Raw genomic sequence first — 23,306 nt, 5'->3', positions numbered from 1 at the left:
GGATCTTCAAGGGATCTCATTGACTGTCAACCATCTGGTCGGAATCCCTGAATGCCAGAATCAATAAGCTCACAAGGCTCCATCTATCCGACTACAAGTGGTGTCTGGACCCAGTGGTAGTTCAGGGAATTTCGCCCAATGGGTCATGCCTTCAGTAGATCTTTTCACTACCATGGAGAATGTTCACTGCTGAGCTTGTTACATTCAAGATTTTCTACCTCAAGGCTTCCTAGGAGATGTGTCCTGCCCTCCATGGAACTTCAATCTTTATGCATTCCCACCTCTGCTGTTTCTTCCAGAGTTCTGCAAACATTCAGTAGAGACTAGGACCAGATCATTGTGATAGCCCTGGACTGTGCTCAGAGAGTGTAGTATTGTGAGCTGCTGAGCCTGAGCATTTGCCCTGCTCTCCATCCACCTCAGTGGGAGGCTGTATTGCCCTAGCAACAGGGCAGGGTTCTTAAGCTGAATCTCCACAACATACATCGCATGAATGGAGATGAAGGTGGTTCTGACCTGCCACAGAGGTGGTAATGTCATCTTGGTGACAAAACCATCCATTCACGAAGTTAATCTACTCTGGACACCCTTGCCATCAATGCTGTTATTTCAGATGTGACACTTATGCTATCAATGATGTCATAGGACGTCATCACTGATGTAATATGTCAGGTCACAAGCATTGCATTTGTGGGGACACAAGTTATAGTTACTTCAGTTGGCTATAACTGGTGAATTTTAGTGGTTACTGAATTTAAAACTTAACAATAACAACACTTTAACCTTTGTTTTTTTCAGTGAATTTCTGAAGTTTTTTCTAACATAAAGTAACACTGTAAGGAGATGTAATTTTAATGAAGGCCGATCTACTCGCTTTGGCGAAGGGGCACAACAGTAAAATATAAAAAGCTGGCCTTTAGACTTTAGCAAGGGGTCAGCACATCAACCCATCTAAAGCTTTAGCAAAAAATCACCACAATAATATATGATTATCCAAGGTAATTCTTCTAAGTACACACATGGCAATGCATAAAAATGATTTTCACATTAATATTTCAAATAAAGCATTTTCATTACAACCAACTCTAAATGTGTTGATGAGTTTTTTTTTTTTTTTTCACTCTTCAGGCCACAAAATGCAGCCACGGAAGTAACCGCAAAAGAGCTCCATATTCCAGCTGGAGTGCATACAGCAGGAGATAGAAGTGCCCCAAAAATAATGGTAAGTTATCCTGGGATCATGCATTTAATGACCCAGGAGACTTACAATTTGTTTTAAAAAAAAGTTTAGTGGGGGCTGCTGTGCTCCTTTTAGCCCTCCACAACAGTTTTACAAATTGTAGGTGGAGTCCTGCCCCTCCTTTGGCCACCAGGACAACCATAATTGTTTAATTTTTTTAGAGCGCACCTGCAAGGCATTATGGGGCTCTCCTTGGAGGAAGCAGTGACTCTTTTTTGAACAGTCTGGGCACTTCAATAGTGAAGCAGTGAGGTCGCCTTTTTTTATTAATACAATTTGGTGTACCAGTCTAACCCAGGGCACCAAGATTCTCTACAGCCCATATTTAAAAAAAAAAAAAAAAAAAATATTTTTAATTTTAGTTGGTGCCCTGATCCCACCAACGGCACCCACGATATGCACTAAAGTTGTGGCCACAGGGAGAGGCCCATGACCCTTCGGCCCCGCCTGCGCCCCAGCAGGAGAGAGTTGCCTCCTTTGCTTTGCTACTGCCTGGCAAGAGCAGCTTTGTTTCTGCTCCTGCCAGGCATGAGCAAAACTGCGTTCCCTGCCCAGGAGGCTGCGGGCAGGGAATTAGATGTATATTTCCTGACTGCACATTCCCAGGCAGGGATCAAGACAATGCCTTATGGGACGGAGTCCCCAGGACATTGCCCCCTCCCCAAATTATTCATCAGGCACTGGGGGATGGGGTCCTTAGGGCCTTTTAATGGCCCAGAGAGGAAAGCCGCATGCCCCACACCCGCTCCCAACCCACCGGCCCAACCAGGGGTACAGTTTTAAAGAAAATCCATTTTCTGCTCCTATCCTGCCCCCCTGAGTCTTAAAAACATTGTGAGGTAGCCAATCAAACCTGATCTTTATATCTCCCAGAGCCAAGGTACTACCATGTCGCTATATATGCATAAATCCAGAACCCTTTTTTCTCCAAAACTACTGAAGAGATTTACACCAAATCACAAAAGACACACTTTCTGGATACAGATTCAGCTTTCTGCCAAATTCAGTGTAATTCCGTTCACCAGTTTTTCCTGAATCGACGTTAACTTTTCAAATGAAAAATAGCATGAGAAAAGAGCATTTTGAGACCCCCCCCCTTTTTCTCAGGTCCACTTGACAGATCTCCACAAGGTTTTACAGGAAAGGGTAGAGGTGGATGAACCCTCTATTTATGCTTTTTTGGAAAGTTTTGTGAAGATTCATCAAGCTGTGCCAAACTTATTAGCAAACCCAAAAAATCCAGTTCTATGGAATCACAGTCCCAGCTATGACTACACAGTGGCGACTTTAAAAAAAATAGAAATTCACTGAAAAAATAATGGTTAAAGGAAAGTTTTAGTTAATGCAAAATGTCAGCTAAAACATATCCTTTTAAATTAACACAATCACTGACATTCACCAGTTATAGTCATCTTAAGTAACTATGACTTATGCCCTAAAGTAACTATAACTCACACCCTCACCATGCACAGTATTGTCATCAATGATGTCTATTCAGATACTGCAATGATACTACTAATGCAGTCATTGAACATGTCATGAGTACAGTAATATTTGGGTCAATTAGCCGTAAATTTGCGAGGGTACTAAACCATCAGCAGTGTGGAGTTGGCCACACTCTGAGCCAACCCCCCTGCCCCACCCCACCCCACCCCACCCCACCCCACCCCACCCCACCCCACCCCCCCCCACCCCCCCCCCACGCGCGCGAGCCCCCTACCCTGTACCAAATCCACCATGGGTGTCCAGCCCCCTGCCATGCCTGCCACTAAGCATTGTGCCCAAATCCCCACCAGGCACCCATGCCGAGCATGGCTCACTATGGCATGTAACATATAAAGGGTGTCATTTTAAGCAAGGCTGACCTACTTACTTTGTCAAAGGGTCAAAATATAAAACTGCCAGGCCTATTGGATTTATCAAAGAGTCAGCATATCATCATATATAAAACAGACCTATTGGCTTTGTCAAAAATCCATTAATTACTATATTTAAAAGTAGAAAGGTAGGTAGAAAGCTTTACACATTACAATGTTTACTAATAGTGATTGTCATAAAATATTTTTGATAAAGCATTATTAAAAAAAAAAAAACTTAAACATGTATTTGAGTCTTATTTGAACATTTTCAGGCCTCAAAGTGCAGTCATGAAAACAGCCAAAAGTGGTCACTGCACTCCAGCTGAAGATGGCATGCAGCTCCAGCTTGGAGTGTTTGAAAAAATAAGGTAAGCTCTTCTGTGGTCATGGATTCAATGACCCAGGAGACTTATAGAGTTTTTTTTAAATGTTGCTGTGGGTATGCTGTGCTCCCTGCAGCCCTCAACATTTAAAAAAATGTTTGGTGATACCCATGCCCCCTCTAAGGGCACGATCAGGAAGAAAAAATATAATTTAAAAAAGCCCTTTTAGAGCAATATAGGGACTCTCCTGGCAAGGAACAGTGAATAATAAATGAGCGGCTCCTGCCTCTCATTTATTATTCTTTTTTATATATATATATATATATATTTGTATGGGTGCCCCGGTTCCCACCCTGGGCACCCGCATCTTTTTCTCTTCCTAATAAGATTTGGAAACATCTTGCAGAAGAATCTTCCCCGTTACTACATCAAATTTTATAACCAATCTCTGGATACTGGCATAGTTCCACAAATTTGGAAAAAGGCTATTGTCTCCCCTATTTTGAAAAAAACCTTCTTTAGATCCAGCTATTCCTGTCAACTATAGGCCAATTTCTTTGTTGCCTTTTCCAATCAAAATATTGGAATGCCATATTAGTAAAATCCTGTCTCACCATTTTGAACATAACACTCCTCTTGAAAAGGAAGAGTTCAGCTTTAGGCCGGTCATAGAACCTAATCAGCCCTACTTAAGGCCATGCATTAGCTATGAATGCTAGTCGACGGCAGCAGATCAGCTATTTTCATCTTACTAGACTAACTTTAAGAAGGCTGGTGAAGACTGCCCAGCTTTGGAATCAGCTGCCTGCTTTCATTAAACACTCAACTGATCTCTTGTGCTTCAGAAGGACTTTAAAAACCTGGCTTTTTCCCCACTGATTCTTTTATGTTTTCTCAACATTGCTATCTGAAGTTCAGTTGTTGGATTTAGCGCCAGGATACCTTTTAGGTGACAGTTGCGCTTGATAAATGTCTCAACTAGATAAATAAATACTAAGTTGAGGGCTGTGGGGGAACCCTAAGGCCCCCATTGCTCTCCAGCCACACCCATAGTGGGTGCCAGCGGGAGACTGCCATTAAGTCAAAGAGGGTGCCCTTGTGCCAACTCGGGGCACCCACAACAGCCCAATTGTTGGGGGCCATGAGGGAAGCACCAAGAGACCTACAGTCCCTGCCATCTCCCCAGCCAGCACCCATGCTGGGTGCTGGCAGATGCCAGCTGTTACTTTGCTGCTGCACAGGCAGCAGCAGCAGCTTTTTTCTCTGCTCTCGCCAGACAGGATCAAAGATGTGCTTCCTGTCCAGAAGATTGAAAGAAAGATTACAATCCCTGCTTGCACTCTCCAGAGCAGAGAACACAGCAGTGTCCTGGGGAATAGACTCCCGGGCACACTGCATTGATCAGCCCACAGAGATGTGGTCCCCAGTGAGATCTATGGCTCAGGGAGGAGGACCTGACACCCTTCCCTCACAAAAAAACACTGGCACTGGGGAATGGAGTCCCCAGGTCCTTCTTATAGTTTGGAGAGGGAAGCCACATGTCCCACTCCCCAGATAATGCAATTAGCTCCAGGGATTGTGGTCCTTGGGCCGTTTTAAAGGCTCAGGAAGGGGGACTGCACACCCCACTCCTCATACATTGAGCTATCTGCCCCAGGGGATGGAGTCTGGGGAGCCTTCAAAAGTCTCAGGCAGATTCCGTACACCGCCTCCCCTAAAAATAACATTGCACCAACCCCCCATCCCCTAGGCTCTGGCCCACCCCGGACCCCGTATATCTTAAAAGTACGAGAGCCTATGTTTTTTATTTTAACTGGACCCCTGATCCACAGTCCCATTAAAAATATAGACATCTTTGGCCCCAAGGGGGGACCCTCTGAGCCTTTACCCTCTGCTAGGCCTAGGGAGCAGAGTATACATACCATGTTCTTTCCTTGCTTTTTCAGGACAGGGGACTGAGACCCCGAGTCCTGAAATGGGTTCCAGCACATCTCTGCTGATGTGGTGTCAGCCAATCAGATCTTATTTTTTGATCTGTTGGATCTGAGGCTCCTCTGTGGTGTGATATGTACATAAATTTGAAACCTTAATTTTTCCAAAATTACTGAACAGATTTATGCCAGATCACAAAAAGCACACTTTCTGGACCAAGAACAAGCTTCCATATCCTACAAAGACACTAGGGGCCTGATTTAGATCTTGGTGGATGAAATACTCCTTCACAAATGTGACGGATGTCCCATCCGCTGAATTACAAGTTCCATTATATCCAATCATATCCATCAAGTTTGTGACGGAGTATCCCATCAGCCAAGATCGTAATCAGGCCCTTGAGCTAAGGTCTTGGGGCCTCACTACGACTTTGGCGGTCGGAATAATCCGACTGCCAAAGTCGCGGGGAGGAGGCCACCGTCAAACGGGCTTCCTTCACCCTGGGCATATTACAATTTTCCCGCCGGGCTGACCGGTGGGAACAGTGCAAAGGCATTGGCCTTGGCTCCGAGACCAATACCGTAGCATACCAGCACCCTCGGAATGCAGAAAGTGTGCATTCCGAGGGTGCTGGGAAGAGGGGACCTTGCACTGCCCATGCAATGGGCATAGGAAGTGCATGGGCCTCCCTGTGACCCTCTGCACTGTATTTCCGCCAGCCTTTCCATGGCGGCCTCCGCGCCATGGAAAGGCTGCCGGAAACAGAAGTCATGATCAGCATGGTGGCGCTGAGTTCAGCACCACCGTGGCTGACCACGAGTCTGCCTGCCGTCAGCCCGTCTGGAACTTTGTCCGCCAGAGTCGTAATGTGGCAGTCAGACCGCCTGGATTGTGGCGGTCTGACTGTCACTGCAAGGCTGGCGTCTCAAGTACACCAGCCTTGTAATGAGAGCCTTGGGATGTCAATTCTTCTGACATCTTTGGGGAAAAAAGGGTGTGTGATGTCACTTACATTACTCCTGTCATTTATTGTAAATCGACGTCCTCCATGGGTGTTTGTCAAACAGGCAACCTTAAATAGGAGCAGACTTCAAAATAATGAGGTGCTTGTGATTAAGTCAACAATTTTCCAAAAATGGAAATCGGCAAATGAAAGAAGAGGAGAGAAACACTCAAAGCAATGAATTCTGTTTATGATTCTGTTCAAATGCCAAGTTGTGATTTTTTCAAGGTTGACAGTGTCTTTGTAATCCTGCACGAGCTTTTGTCTATGACCTTTAATTAACCTTTGGGAATTTGTAAGCAGCAAAGCTTAGAATGTGAATATGTTGCAAAAATGGCAGATGATGGCATCAGTCCTTGATAATATTGATGCCTGACCCCGTTAGAATTGTGTGGGATAGACAATTTCAGCTTAATTCATTTCAAACTGCATGCTCGTCTTTTTTGTAATTATTGTTTCCTTTAGGCCTGGCAGCGCTTAAAGGCACGGGGAAGATATGAAATTGAAAGTGATTAAAAAGCAGACATTATGATAACGGGCTTTATTCTTAATAGGCATTTATGTTTCGAAATGAAACTTTCTTTAACTGTCATATCAATCCTTTATTCCAAGGACAATTATCACTGCTGTGTGGATAATCTAGCAGAACTTTAAATGTCTGCTCGTTGAGTTGAGGAGTTTGATTCTTCTGGCATGTCCAGATATCACCCACAAAGTGCTGTGATTAAGATTATATGAACGAATAGTGCAATGAATGCAAAGAAGATTCCAGAGGAAGGCTGCAGTGAGACGCATGATTACACAGACTACACCGGTCTTGGGCTTTTTGCACGGGCACCAGAGCAATTTTGCACAGTTGTTTGCACCACATGAAAAGAAGGGCCCCACCCCCTTACTGGCTGGTACCGAGGTATGCATTAAGGACAATGGTATTTGGCTGCATACTTGTCACCCTGTAAGGGACCTTGTGTGAGAGCCTGATCTACCCTAAAAACAGAGCAGGCCAGATGATACTACCATACCAGAGTCCCCTTACAGATACCATAAATACTGCACCTGAGGAGAACAGGAACCTTGCACCAGATGATTTAAGGTATAAGGACAAAAAACAGCTAACATCAGGTGTCAATATTTGTAAAAATGGGTGAAAATGTAGGCTCTACCATGAATGTTCAGGTGCAGATACACTGATGGCTGAGGCACCTTTTCCTGCAGCATCAAAAGCTTTAGACGAGCTTGATGCTGAACCTAGAAATGAGCCTACTTGAGCTACATGAACGTTGGTGAGACAGTGAACAGCAATCGTTGTTTCCTTACCCTTGAACTAGCTCAAATTGAACAATTTCTCTAGATTGCACTGGAAAGATCCAGCGTGCAGGAGCTGCTGTTGCACAGCCAGCACATGTTGAGGGTGAGCTACTTGAAAAATACAGAGGTAGACTGAACACAGCTTAAAACCTAGATGTTTGAGGCATGCAAAAGAGAAAAAGTTTGATTGGGGATGCTGCACATTTAAAAAAAAAAAAAATTTTTTGGGTCAGGGATGATGTGGCCTCTTCAAGAAAGTGGGAAATCAGGAATGGTGGTGACAATAAGGCGTGGTTGAAAGAGAGAAACCAAAACCCTGCAGAAGGATGCACAAGCAAAGTACTAATGGCTTCCAATGGGTGGCAGAATCCCCACCAAGGGTTAGGATGATATGAGTGTAGCTTTGGAGTGCACTTTAACCAAGCATCTTGCGTGTCACAACATTAGGGCGAGGATCCATGGGAGACATTGATAGAACATAGCAGCACTAGAAGAGTACTCTCTAGGCGCTATTTTCTCAACAAATATTGTCCTAATTTCTGCCAACCTTGACTATTTTTAAATAAGGAGAAGGGAAAGGTTAACAGAACCATTACAAATGCACGAATCATTGTGTTGTACAGATCTTAACTAGCACCAAGAACCTACCTTCAAGGGCATGGTAAAGAATCTCAAAATCTTCCTTTGTCTTTGGATTCATTCTTCGATCATGCTCCCTTTTCAGGCGGTCTTCTTTCTCTTTCTTCTTCCGAAGCTCTTCTTGACACTCCCACTCCTGCCTCATTTGCTTTGCTCTTCTCAGTTCCTCCACATGTCTTTTAGCACTGAACCTTCTGTAATATTTCTGGATCACGATCACCTAAAAGGAAAACATGAAAGTAATTTAAAGTTCAAGTTAGCTCACACTGGAAGCTAGACCCTACGAGCGCTGCAGCTAAAGCACCATAAGCAGAAAGGTTGCAGGGGCTACATGGGTTCTGATTTTGTCGGAAAACAAATCAAAGCAGCTGATCCTCTTCCACATCGTGGTACCAACAGGTCAAGGGAAGAGAGGAAAGCTGGTCGCTGACTGGTCCATCAGATATAACATCAGGAATCTATGATAGCCACAAAAGGTTTCAGCCAAATCTCAAAAGAATTTATAAATCTCACAATCGCAGCTTTACACCAACGTCTGTAATATATTGACAATTTGAAAATTCTCAAAAAGCCTATCCCAGCTTTCCAGAAGTACTCCATGGCATAACCCTTTTTGCACATCCGTAAATGAACATGGTGCACGTTTAGGCATATGTAAATGCTTAGAAAAAGTGCTCTAACACATGCTACCCTTTTCATTGTATCTTTCTCAATAAGGAGTATATTTTTTTTCCTGGGGAAACTACGTTCCCCATGCCACGTATAAATTATTGGTGTTTTTGCAGGGATTTATTGCTGCTCATGACAGGAGTACATCTACGACCAGTGAGAGCGAGGATGAGGATGGGTAGTGAAAAGCACAAAAAATAGGGACAGGCACCAAAACAAAAGTCAGCCCCATTAGATAGCTGGAAAAGTGGCCCATTATTGCAAACTGGGGTAGTTTTGAATTTGCAAAAATACACTATTAGTCCTTTGCAAAGTATGAAAGACTGCATGGATTTGAGCGTGCAGCAGCCAGTGTTTGTTTCCATACGACGGAATTAACAGTAAAACCGGCTCAGGAAACCATTAAAAAAAGCCCACAAACAGCCGAAATACAGGCCCACACCCCGACCTGTCAGACCAGCCCATGTGGCACTGCCTGACTGCCCAATAGGCCAGTTTGACCCTTGTGAAAAGTTTGTGAATACAAACAACCTCACAACTTTGGGGGACTTCACCAACATTTGATGACAATTTTGATACAAAATAGGCACCCCTTCTCTCAGGTACTAGATTTTGGGCCAAGCTACGAGTTTGGTGGGCTGACTGTCAGCCCGCCAGACCCGTGGGGAAGAGACTGCTGAAGAGTTAGAGGTCTCCCCCTCAGCTCAATCACAATGTTTCCACCGTGCCGATCGGCAGAAATCTCCATATTTGGAGGTTTCTGCCGGTCAGCCTGGTGGAAACAGTGCTGCGGCATTTGCCTCGGATCCTCAGGGAGCCGGGGCCAAGGCCATCGCACATAGGGTGCCCCCAGTACCCTCGAAATGCACACTGTCTGCTGTAGGGTGCTGGGCAGTGGGGCCCCTACACTGTCCAGGACATGGTTGTGGGCAGTGCGGGGAGCCCCCTGTAATCCCCAGCATTGCCCTTCTGACAGCGTTTTCATGGCAGAGACCCTGCAAAGAAAAGGCTGGTGGAAAGCGAAGTCATGATCAGCACGGCGGTGATGAACTCAGTGCCGCTGTGGCTGACCACAACTTTGACCACTGCTGGCCCGTCAGCATCCATGAACCTGGCGGTGGCGCGGTCCACCCACCAGGGTTATAATCTGGCAGTATTTACACCCCACTACAGTTCCTTCCACACTTCATGTGGCATCAATGGTAACATCTGCATAAATGTCAGCTGTCCCTGGAAGTTTAATCTGCCAGTGAAGTTGCAGGAAACAAGTTCACCAACCTTCTTCAGTTCCGTAAAAAGGAAGCTGCTTCATGTCAACATGAGCTGTAAATGCTAGCTAGGTACAACAGGGGCTCAGTGATTTAAATGCTCGCCACTGAGACCTAGGGCCTGATTTAGAGTTTGGCGGACGGATTACTCCTTCACAAACGTGATGGATATCCAATCCACCGTATTATGATTCCCATAGGATATAGTGGGATGGTAACATGGTGGACGAGATATCCCGTTTGTAACTCCATCCACCTAACTCCAAATCGGGCCCCTAGTGATCCACAGGTGGGAAACTTCAGTAAAGCCAAATCAGCCTTGGATTCTTCTGAATTAGGCACAACTGAGTACCATCAAGGTGAGTAATAGTAACACCTGTGATTTCTAGTGCTTAGACACAGCAGAACTGCTATATAAAATACTATTAGGTCGCCGGCCTGGCAATCCACAGGCAGAACTGAGAAACAAGAGATCTACTGGCATGCTGATGCCTGCCTCTGCCACCGCATTCTTCATCACAGATTTCGTCAGATGCAGCACATTGTTCAGATCTAAGTAGGGTTATAATTCCTCAATAAAAGACCGAAGAGGTACGTGTATTGCGCTGGTTTTTATATATGTTTTCCACATTCGTTGAGCTATTTCAATATTTTACCATGCAGACTTCAAGGTGTGTCAATAATAGTATGCGCTCAGTGGGGTAACATTTATATATGATGGTTGTTAATAGGTTTTTAAAGTTATCTTCCTCTGGCTGACAAAATAATGTTACATTGGAACTAATTACAATTACGGATGTTATGCTCAGTTTTTGCTGGTGTTCTGTGAAGATTATAAATTGCTCGGTCCCAATGAGAATTTACATACCCCAAGTCTGTTCCCTTGCCTTAATTCTGAGGTGAAATCATGCGATAACAGGGTGACTGTGGTTATGAGATATAAAGATTTGCATTGGAAATGCACCTTTCCGATGAGGCACTAATAATAATGTGGAGTACTGGAGATGCAGGTATTATAAATATCTATTGATATTCTACTACAACCTTACACTCAAAGGTTAGCAGTCCAAAAATAATGCATGAAAAAGATATATTTTTATGTAATCAGATAAACAGAATGAAAGGGCTATGTACGTGTACACACATACACACACCTGAATATTACACCGATTGAGGCAACCATGACGAGTCTAACAGGAACAGCCACATCACACAAAATTGAACATAAAAGTCTAACACAAGGGTGTCAAACACAGGCACAGGAGAGCCGGAAGTAAGTCACAGTTTCCAGGATTAACACTGACTTTGTACATGAGTTATACCTATATTAACTTTCAGTAAATTTATCTCATCTGGATAGCCTAAAAATAAAAATTGACATTGAGCCCTCCACTGCCAAACTTGGTCTACTCTGGAATAGAAGAAAATTATTAGAGAATTGATATTAATCTTAAAGTGTGACTGTTAAATAAAGATGAAGATAAGTGCTTAATCTCCTTGTACAGACGTAAAATAGTAGGCGACACTTGGAGGGGGTACATTTAGAGTTCAGCAGAGCAAGGGCTCCATCAGAAATTGGTGGAGTGCCTGCTCCACTGAACTCGCCATTCCCATGTCTGATTTAGAGGTGGGGGAACCCAGGGTTTCTTAAGGGAGAGCCTCAGCTTGGTCCCCCATTGAAAACCCTACACCTGGCAGTCGGTCAGCAAGAGGACCACTAGATCCTAAAAGCAGTGACACTGCCCATTATAGGGTGGGCTAGTGGCCCTGAGTTTCAATGTCATGGTGCACCCTGGCAGGAAAAACAAACAGTACCCCGAGGAGCACGGAAAGCAATTACTGAGCGTCAGAGCCATTGTCATTCTGCTTTTCAGAAACAAACCCCATGTCTGGAGGTTTATCTCTGAAAAGCCAAATAAAATTCTGAGCGGGCCAAAAACAAGGTTGCACACTCAGCACGGAGGTGAGAAAGAGCACCTGTCATGTGGTGAAAGCTTTTTATTTGCAGAAATCCCCACCAGATATACAGAGATCTCTAATGTGGGAAGCGGTTGTCTACTAGTTAGGGAGAGGAAAAGGCCTGTTCTCCTCTGGCTAGGAAGCCAACTAGGCTTTAAAAGAGTCCCTTTCTATCAGCTGGGATTTGTTTTTGTTTTTTAGCAACAGAGAATCTCCTAAAGCAGGTTCAGAACCATTTCTGGTACCTGTACTGACGTCAATGTTGACGTAGAGAACTTGCTTTCTCCCCCTAATGGTGAACCAGATGTAGGAGAGGGATTTGTTTGAACAATCAATGTAGCCAAACCAGTCTCAAAGCAACTGGTATAAGTGGTGTGGAATTGGGACAGCGGAGCCTAAACTACCCTAGAACGCTCCAATCCTGTTTGATGGAGCTCTGAGAAAAGAAAACCCCTCTCTGGTACATTCACAATCTTGTATCGCATAAAAGCACCTTCTGGTAACAATGGGCCCTGATACTTCTGAGTGCGTGCTTCCTTCACTGAGGTGCTTGAAAGTGTCCACGCCTGGAGAAACCCTTTCTTAAATAGGACTTACAGTGCCTTAGAATAGAAGTTGTGGCCCTCTGACTGGGACCAGTGGATGATGGAGACAGGGCCCAGTTCCATATTCAAGTTACCTAGATGTAACAGCTTCTGTCCAACTACAAAATAGAGGATTGAAGTACTGTGTCTCCTTCCATATTGATCCCTCCATGGTCACAAACTGCAGGAAATTCATCAATGACCTCAGTTGAATTCCAGTAGTAACTCACCCGATGATGGTTGCTGAAGCATGAAATGTAGGTTTTGTGACCATAAGGCGCTGAGGACTGTTTAAGGCGTCCTCTGCACTAGCTGATGTCTGACATGCATGATGATGGGAAAAAAGGATATGAAGGCAATTAAAATGGGAAAACGAAAAAAACAAAATACTCAAGTGAAGACAGCCCAAGCACACACAGGGGGAAGGCTCAGAGAAGTAAACCTGTGAATCCTAAGGTGGAGAGAAGGAGTAGAAACTCTCTGGAGCAGCTGAGGACCTATGTTTCATGTTCTTGGTCAACCATCTTAAAAAAGTGCTAAAAATGATACAAGATGTTTTGTTGAACGATAGATAGGTGAGAGAACAGACATTTTTTGTAATAATTTATCTGACAGAGACATCTAGCCGCAGATGCCTTATTTAGAAGTCTCCCCTGGTGCGAGCCTGGATCCAGAAACTTTTTCCCCATAGTGCATCTGCTCCTCGGTTAAGGGTGTCACATGACTCCATATCGGCGCCGTCCACGGGATGAGATGTCAGAGTAGTCCATTCAATCCCTCGCTGACACACCGACAGCAGTTCTTTGCAACGCGGATCCGGAAATGGTTGGTAGGCCATTTTTGGCCTTCTTCGACGTTTTCATAAACGGAATGGTGTGCTTTTACTGTCCATGTCTTCAGGCTTTAAGCCCTGTGTGTCCTGTGGACATCAAATGTCGGCCACTGACCCCCATTCTGTTGTATGTGGTGCATGGGAGAGCACCATGACTCCGAAGAGAGTGACTCCTGTCGGTGTCTCTGTCTGAAGACTCTGCAGGAGCGATGCATGAAGCATCTATCGGCACAGATGTCGGCGCCTTCCCAGTCTATAAGTCAGTCACGGTCTTCTTTTCGTACTGAAGTCCGGTCACGGATTGGGTCAAGGAGTCGTTATCATAGAAGTTCTTCTCCATCAACGTCACGAGGTGAGTCCAGACATAAGCGGTCGAAGTTGCGACAGTTTCAGACTTCGTCGCGTTTGGCCTCTCACCGTTCCTCGGATGAGGAGTCGAGGCCTGATTCTGCCCCGTGTTTCCCACCCTTTCATGGGGCCGTGGCAACTATGACCCAGATGTGTGAATTCTACAATTCACTTCACACTATTTTTGGGAAATCACCTTCCCCTGGAGTGCCTGCAGCCCCAAAAAGGTGCAAGAGGTCTTGACTGTGTCCACACCGGCGGACTCACCCTCTGCTTTAGTTAGGACTTCAGCTTCAGTTGACTAAGCTGTTAAAGCGCCGGTGCACGGCCTTTCAGGTTTCACACCTTCGGTGACAGTATCCATTCAGTCGACTTCAGCGACTCCGCTGGCAGCGCCAATAGATCTCGCATTCCTTTCCCAATCTAAAGTCGACATTGACGTCGAGGATTCCCCTTCAAGGTGCCCCTCAACATCAGATATGGGGCCAGTGATGTCAGTTATCCCTGACCGCCCTCCAGATTCAGGGGAGTCCCCTCATGTTTGTACTTCTGAGGGACATGGTGAAGAGGCCATGGACATACTGCACATTTCACATGTGGAGCAGCCTCTTATAGGTGACAGCTGGATAGCTGAACTAGCTATGACTAGTGGTTTGGATTATTCCCCAGCCTCAGGCCTACTTTCACCCCCTGGTGAGTTCCTCTCTAGCTGACATGCTAAGAAGGGTTGCTGTGATTTTGAATTTGACACTTCCCACTGTGGAATAGTCCTCTGATCATCTCATTGATGTTCTCCATCAAGGACGAACAGGAGCTGAGCCAGTGCTTCCTCACAGTGAAGCCCTACATGATGTTTTGTTGGCACTTGGGCGCAGCCTAATACATGGGCCCCCGTTGAGCGGGCTATATTCCATAGGCACCAACCAGCCCCAGGTGAGCCGAATTTCTTTTTTTTATTAAGACATCCTACTCACCGTAGTTTGGTAGTACAGGCTGCATTAGCCTCCCATGACAATGAGGCTCTACCACATGTCCATCTGATAGAGAGTCCAGAAATTTGGATGTTTGTGGAAGGCATATTTTTTTTATCCACGAGTTCTGCCTTACGTTTTGTGAATACGTCTTGTGTTCTGGAACAGTTTTCACATTCATTATTGGACTCATTGGCAAGCAACTTGTCTATGCTTCCAGATAATATCAGGGACACTCTTGCCCCTATGATTCTAGATGGCCAGCATGCAGCTTAACTAATCATTTGTTGTGGTAAGGGTACTACTTACTCTGTGGGTCGCGCCATAGGTGGTTACACAACTCTGGATTTTCAGAGAAAGTTCAAGCCACATTTATTGATATGCCTTTTGGTGGTGCCCATTTATTTGGTGCACAGGCTGACTCTCCTTTCAGGTGTTTTTGAGAAAGCAGGGGTGGAACATCAAATTAGGTTGGTTCCTCTTTATCCTTTGGGCTTGTTAATACCTCCTGTACTAGCAGATGAGCCATGCTTTGGAAGTGTTGTGGGATTTGTTCTCTTATAGGTTTATTCCACCTAATGGTGGCACCAAGTTGCTATTCTTGCTTCAGCAGGTGGTATTTTTCCTTAAATTGTCAAGTATGAAGAATTTGAATATTATCCTTGAACCCTATGCAGGAGATTTCATGCCTGGCATTTCAAGGCTATTTTTATTATTATTCTTTATTACATGGCATGAAAGTGGTAGCTCTCCACTTCAGGTTTGTTAATAACAGGTTCTTCACAGTCTATTTCTTTTTGAACCTGATATAAATTTAATGTCTTTTCTTAACTCTGAAGAAGAGCGGATGCTTAAGAGTCGATACCTTGATGGTATATACCTTACTCTAAGTAGACTACTGTTTTGTATGTTGATAAACATTTAAATATACTTACACAGTTGTGATTCCTTAGCATGTGGGCTTTTACACCTTCATTTGGGGAAGCACAGTTGTTCCCCCTGCAGAAGGTGAGATCTTGTATTCATAAGGTTTAGTATCCCTTATAGGGAACGTGTAATATTAACAACTCCATAGGAGTGTTAATATATTATTTAATAAACTGGGTTATTGTGAAGAAATTCTTCTTCTTCTTCTTCAATTTGATACTAGAACCTTAGGGTTCTTTATAAGAAACTAAGGGTGTATGTTTTCTGAGTTTTTCTTGAACTATCAAACAAGGTAGCAGTTGTTCTACACTATTTGTTATGCATGTTCTACTTTACCGCGGATATAGTAGTATCAGTTGTCTACTTTTGGTTGTATATCAGATAGTCATCATGGCTTGTTGGATTTTCTACACTTTGGTGTAGATATTTATATTTTCATGATCTTTGAACATTATTCTTCTTTTCCCTGGCTTATGTTAGGCTATCATGGGTCTTCATTGAGAAGTTTCTCTCTGTAAATTCTTCTAATCCTCTTGTATATAATATTAATATTAGTGACTTTTAGGAGTTACTCTGTGCCTTTGGGTTTGCATTCAAGTATGTCCTTCTTTTCAAAGAGTTTTTCCGAGGTATACTTTCTTCTTTATGAAGATATTTATATCTGTTGTGCATTTAGGTGTTAATGCATCATCTAGGTGCACTGTTTTAATCGTTTACTGACTCTACTTGTTGTAGGTTGGGTCACTATTTAATAACTATCGTCATAATACTGAATATACAAAATTGGACAGATTCTTTTTAATTAAGAATCTTGTAAATTCTTTACGTTTTTGCGTAATTAACAACTTTCCTAGTTCATCTTTAGATGAGTCTTATTCAGTACAAGAGTCACATAGTCACCTTGGTTTGTGCCACTTTACCAAGGTCCCCATTTCAATAACAACAAAATAGATAGATAGATAGATAGATAGATAGATAGATAGATAGATAGATAGATAGATAGATAGATAGATAGATAGATAGATAGATAGACAAGAAGAAATATATTTGTTTCTACATAGGTATTTGTGTATTATATTTCTCTGTTAGTAGGTGTGTGTGTGTGTGTGTATATATATATATATATATATATATATATATATATGTGTGTGTGTGTAGATATATATGTGTGTAGATATATATATACATATATATATATAAACAGATAGATAGATAGATAGATAGATAGATAGATAGATAGATAGATAGATAGATAGATAGATAGATAGATAGATATTAAAAATATCTTGTAGATGTTTTATCATCTCTAGCTATTTTTCCTAAGGAAAAGTATATTTATATGCCAAATGACTGCGATTGTTGTCTTCAACTCCTTGTTAAAGAGGGCAATTGTATGTTTTTTCTGCAAGAGATAAACATTCCATCTGTGTCTCATAATTTAGGTGTGGTCCAATACACCTCTACATGGCAAGAGGTATGGTTCAATAGCATGCTTGCTGCGCTGTGTTTCAGCAGGGCAGTACATGCAGTTTCGATCTACATATAAAAACAAATACATTTATGCTCATTACCTCTTTTGGTAATACTGTCCTACAGTCATGGGTAGAGCTTTTTACTCATATTTTCTTTATTTTTGCGATATCATTGGTGTAGTCCTTTCCACAGTATTGATGAGGTGTTCATGCATGGGTTCACATCCCCTTAGGAGAACAAGTAGTTAATATTCATCCTGTTAGGTCGTTAACATTGTTTTTTCTTATTACATGTTTTTGAATGTTCATGATTCCTTATATGTGGTTCGTTCTACGGGTCTTAGGTCGTGAAATATGTTAAGGCTCACCTACATTATCATGCTTTTGCTGTGCTCTAAACTAGTTTTGTTCTAGGAAATAAACACTATCTCTGTGCTATTAACGCTTTTAAGAACTTTTATTACTGTGGTCCTTTACACAGTTCTTTTACTAACGAGGATTTATTTCCTCATAGGTATTCTTATGAAAGTATGGTCTATTCCTCTTGTACTAGACCCGTTTTCTTCTGTTTAGAAATTTTCAATGTTGTTGGGTCACTTCTGACACACATTTGACTTACTAACATGGATGAGCTTATTCCCATGTTTTTCAAGTCTTATGGTTTTACTGACCTGTAGTTCCTTCAAAAGGTTTTGATGTCAGAGTATATTAATACTCACCTCTAATGGTATGATTGTCCAGTATTTTTCTCTTGTTCTAGACCGGTTGTGTGATACTTACAGACTTTTTCCAAGGTCTCATTTTGCAGTCCCTCCTCCGGGTTACTATGCTTTGGTATCTGATTCTAAGTAAGGAATCTGAGGCTAGATGTCGCCATCACATAAACAAGTTACCTTCGGTAACGCATTATCTGGTAGAGACAGTATCTAGCTGCAGATTCCTTAAACCCCCTCCCAACCTCTCTGCTCTGCGAACTGTGTACTCTTTGGCCTCAGAAGATTTCATTATGGAAATCAAAACCTAGAATTAAGAATTCAGTGATTAATTGACACAAGGGTGTCTTTTGTTTAAAGCACACTATTTCAATAGGCAGTTTCTATGTGTAGCTCCACCTTTTGAGCATGGAAAATAATCACGGAAGAAAGCAATGTTGGCTCGTAGGCGAGAGGTTATATGGACTCCGCTTACAGAGTCATGCGACGCCCTCTACCGATGTGCAGACGTACTATGGAAAAAAAAGTTTTGGGATCCAGGCTTGCACCAGGGGAGGATTCTAAAGTAAAGAATCTGCTACAAGATCCTGTTTCTACCAGATAATTCATTACCGAACATAAGTAACATGTTCTTCTATGTATATCATGTTAAGATTAGCCTTTCTCTACATTGTGTAATGTCAAACTTATTTTTTCACTATGTCACTTCATCACTAAGTCACGTCTTTTTGATTTATTTTTTGTGTTTTTTTGACAGCCTTATATGAATAAGAACATTTGTACATATTATTTAGACATAGGACTTCTAATATACTAAATAATCATAATTGTTGCTGTGTGTTGTTTATTTGGGGAACATACTGTGGAGGTGCTGAATAATGGTCAATATAGGCCTACACTCTTCCATCAACACACATTGATCTTCACATAAATATGTGTGACTTTTTAACACTTATTTTTCACACAAAGAAATTGCGACACCTGACAGAACTCACTGTAGTTTATAACACGACCTATGGGTCAGGCAGGGATTACCAAGGCAGTGGTACACTCAAACCTAGGAGCTCCAAAATATCTTTAAAATACATAATTTTAGAGACATTTTTATGGTCCTGCCAGTCAGTGTAGATGATTCCCACTTAATTAGCTAATGCTCTATAATAAATGTAATATATATATATAGTGTGAGACAGTGCAGGCAGACTTCTCACATTTTATTCAGATGCCCTCCCAAACCAAGGCCCAAATTTACAAGAAGATTATACAACATAACGCCGTACTGCACCATTAGGAAAGTGCAGGGATGCGTTGGATATACAGCAATACGATGCATCCCTGCACTTTCCTATGTGCTGGCGCACAATTGGCATAGCATCAATGCAGGCATCCTTACACCATGGTGCAAGGGTGCCTGAGTTGCAGCGATTATCGTTTATGTGCAGGAAGGGACTCCATCCTGCACATAAACGATCATTAGAAAGAGCAAAAAACAAGGGGAAATAGAGGTATTTCTCCTCTTTGCACCACTGTTATGCCACCCTTGGGGTGGCTGTGCAATCTGACGCATTCCCAGGTTTATGAAACCTTGTAAATCTGGGAATGCATCAGATTCCATGGGTGTTGCATGGGAACACCCACAGCAACACCCCAGCAACACCCCAGCAACACCCATGGGATGCCCCTTTCACACAGCGTAATGCATGAAAGGGGGGCATATTTACAAGGCCATGAACAGCCATGCAAGGTGGCTTTACATGGCCTTGTAAATAGGTTGGGCACACTGCACCGCCTAAGCATCAGAAAAGTGACGCTCTGGCAGTGTTATTGTGCTGCTGGGGTGTTGTAAATTTGATCCCAAGCTCACCAGTGGAGGAAAGTCTATGAATGTCAGATGCTTGACCAATGTTATGTAGAGGCAAGAGCAAATTTATGAGAGTCAGTCTAGAGTCTATTGGGGATATAGTACAAGAAACAACAGTTAATCCCAAATGAAGACATGGAAGGTAAATCAATCAACTAACATGAAACTAAGGATCTGATTTACAGTTTAGTGGACAGGTACTGCATCACATATTCGAGGGATATATGGTTTACTTTATTACAAGTTCATTTTATATATATATACTGTGCTAATACATTTGCGGTTAAACGGACGGGACATCTGTCATGTTTGTGACACAGTACTCATATCAAACTGTAAATCAGGCCCTAAATAGCTTTAATTGTTCCAAAGTTGGATATGTTCTGTAGATATAAGAATAACTTGTTTTGAACAAGGGTGGAGAAATCTCAAAAAGATTCATATTAAATTACTGAGGCTGAAGTGTTCTCTCCGTGCACAAGCTGAATAATAACTCCTCTGCAATAAGCCTGAGTGAAAGGTTGGGTGTTTTCTATGTCTTTATTACAATCTATCAGAGTGAAAGCATAGGTAAAATGAATGACTATGTTACAGCTTAGTGACTTTTTATGATAAATCTACAGCACGGTTCTCCAAGCTTTTCTGTAGCGAGAGCTACTTCTGATCAGTGAAAATCATTGTGAGCTACTTAAGGCTAAACAACTCGCACATAGTTGCCAGGCACACCCACGCCCAGTTTCATCTACTTTAGGCCTAATGCCCAAAAGAGCCAGATATCATGGTCTGAGCAAAATACTTTGACTAGGGGCACTATAATAAGACTGCCATGTGTATCAGTGAGAGCGTGGTCTTTAGGAAAATATGAGCATATATGTGTATGAATGGGATATATGTACTTGTGGCACTGGACATACCTTTCACAATATGTTTCACTGTTACATGTATAACACAAACATACAACCACTTTTTTAAATGGAAGAAATTCAAAGTGCAGAAAAATATTCTACAAAAATGTTTATAATATGGAATATTTTTCTGTACTTTAAATTTCTCTCACTTAAATCAATGGCTTTATGTCTTAGTTGTAAATATGGCACTGTGTCTACATACCAGCAGGAGCAAGATGCCTGCTTTCTGTAAAGCCAACACTCTGAAATAGGAGAAAATTAAACTGAAGAGTCAACTTTATGTTTATACGGATTCCATAAAACTTCTCTTTTACATTTTCTCCCTCTTCCAATGTGTTTACAAAACAGTAGGCATGTTACTCCAAATAGTTTGTAGACAGTGCTATATTTATAGCTGAAAAATAGAGCCATTTGTTAAATGAAAGGAATTTAAAGTGAAGAAACATGCTTCATGAAAAATAAGGACAACATTGGATTAATTGAAAGTGGAGAAAAACATAAAGACCTATTTTTCATAGAAATAGTTTTCTTCACTTTACATTTCTCCCATTAAAACTGACTGTATTTTTCAGTTGTAAATAAAGCAGTGTCTACTGGCCACTGGCACCAAGAGGCCTGCTATTTGTAAATGTGACCCTTGAAATGGGAGAAAATTAAAATGAACAGTTAAAATAATCCTTAAGATACCTTTTTATCTTAATTTCTCCCATTTAAAAGCATTAAGAAACATCATTTTGTTCTCAGTCCCAATATTGAGTTGACAAGAACTTTTCAGAGTTGAATACCTCAGTGCTTCAGTTCTTTACCTCTGTGCCCCAAACTGGGTCATAAATCTGACTGAGCACTGCTCATTTTGGCTGACAGAAACTAATTTAATGACAATGCTTGTTAAGACGTTCAGTGCTAAGGCAGAACATGATAGCACATCTGAAATCCATGTCAAACTGCAAGTCCTAGGCCAACCCTTTTCAAATGTACTAATCACCTCAGTGCTGTAGCAAAGCTGTAATGAGATCTCATGCACATGTAGACATTACTTCACTATCGCTCAGCTGAGGCTGCTATTGAAGGGGTAGGTACTTACCGCTGCGAGTCTCCGTGCGTGGTATTCGTCCGCTGTCATGTACTGCTTTGGTTCGATTAGTTTGTCAGTGAGGTTTGCCACATAGCAGCCAATCTTGGTCATCTGTGTTGAAGTTGTATTTCTGGACTGCTGATACTTGTTTTTTGTGACGACAGTCTGTTTGGAAAAAATGTATATATGAAAAGAGAACATTCAGAAAACATACTGTTGAAAATGGTTCCAGTTAATTGAAAAGAAGCCTCTACATCCGGATAATGCTCCCTTCACTCTCTTCAACCTGACTAGAAGTGATTGGCACCTTGACACACAGCATGTAGTTTGAAGGAGCACTTCCGGCGTACGCCTCTGTACATCAAACAACACATTTACATTTGTAAGGACAGCATTGCGACGTCCTCGTTTAAACATGTTAAATTCGTCCCCGCTAGTTGCTGCTACCAGAACAAGTACCTGTGTGAGGATGGAGTTAAAAAAAAATGGCCCGAGAAATGAGGAATAACTGGAAAACCAATAACCCTAGATCCAATTCCCCCGATAATTCCTCTCTGTGGCCCGGACTTTCACTCACAAATCTGATCTACCATGTTTCCATGGACCTCATAAACTGAGGCGCTGGTAAGATTTATGTGACCACTTGAGGGCACAACAGGTTAAAAAAAAAAAACTCAGTACCACCTTTGCCACGTCCGGTCTCTCAGCAACATGAGGCAAAGCAGTAACCAAGAGACACTATTCCCAGAGACAATGAAAGCACTCGGTTTGATATGTATACTTAATTCACAAAACAAAACTAGCAGGAAGCCGGTTCAACTTCCGATGAACATGTGGCATTTTTCTAAACTCCAGGCAAATGATTTTTTCAGGGTATTTGTAAGGTATTTTGTAAAGCCAGCGAGCCTCTATTTTGAGCCTACTGAAATTACATCTTAAGATCTCTACTTTACAGCTTAAATGTGCACTGCTTTCAAGCATTTACTGAGAATAGATAAGCAATTCGATAATAACCGTAATCCCTGGTTGAAAGCCACAGCACATCTTCATTCAGAAACGCTGGGGTGTCCATAGCTGATTTAAGATTAGATAAAGAGCCATCACCAGCACTCAAAAGATGCTATTATGCTTAGAAAGTAATTTATATTCTCCAATGTAATGACAGAATATTCAGTTTCAAACCACACTAGGAATCCAAGGAAAATCATGCTACTGAAGATGCATCTTTTGGTTAGTATACCCTAAAGGACAACATTCACTCCAAATAACAGGTTTGAGACGATTATCTAGTTTGTATTTAAACAATAGTTCCTGTCAACATAGAATGGAAATCTGTGGCATAACGAAACTGGAGGGGGCCCCGTGCCAAGAACATGAAGGGGGCCACCCTCCGGACTCACTCAGGCCAAGTGTTG

General features: G+C 42.3%; 1 protein-coding gene across 1 annotated transcript in view; it reads right to left on the bottom strand.

Annotated features, from left to right (window-relative positions):
* The window catches only part of IQUB (IQ motif and ubiquitin domain containing), a 256,750-nt gene that overhangs the window by 123,840 nt on the left and 109,604 nt on the right, over nucleotides 1-23,306 (bottom strand). The window contains exons 6-7 of the mRNA XM_069229884.1: nucleotides 21,901-22,056; nucleotides 8,314-8,524 (exon numbers count right to left, since the gene is read on the bottom strand). Of these exons, the coding sequence (XP_069085985.1) occupies nucleotides 8,314-8,524; nucleotides 21,901-22,056 (367 nt within the window). The remainder of the gene's footprint in view (nucleotides 1-8,313; nucleotides 8,525-21,900; nucleotides 22,057-23,306) is intronic.

The sequence above is a fragment of the Pleurodeles waltl genome, chromosome 4_1 (genome assembly GCF_031143425.1).
Source record: "Pleurodeles waltl isolate 20211129_DDA chromosome 4_1, aPleWal1.hap1.20221129, whole genome shotgun sequence".
NCBI classification, from domain to species: Eukaryota; Metazoa; Chordata; class Amphibia; order Caudata; family Salamandridae; genus Pleurodeles; species Pleurodeles waltl.
The sequence above is the reverse complement of the archived record's forward strand: the minus strand, read 5'-3'. Positions and strand labels throughout refer to the sequence as shown.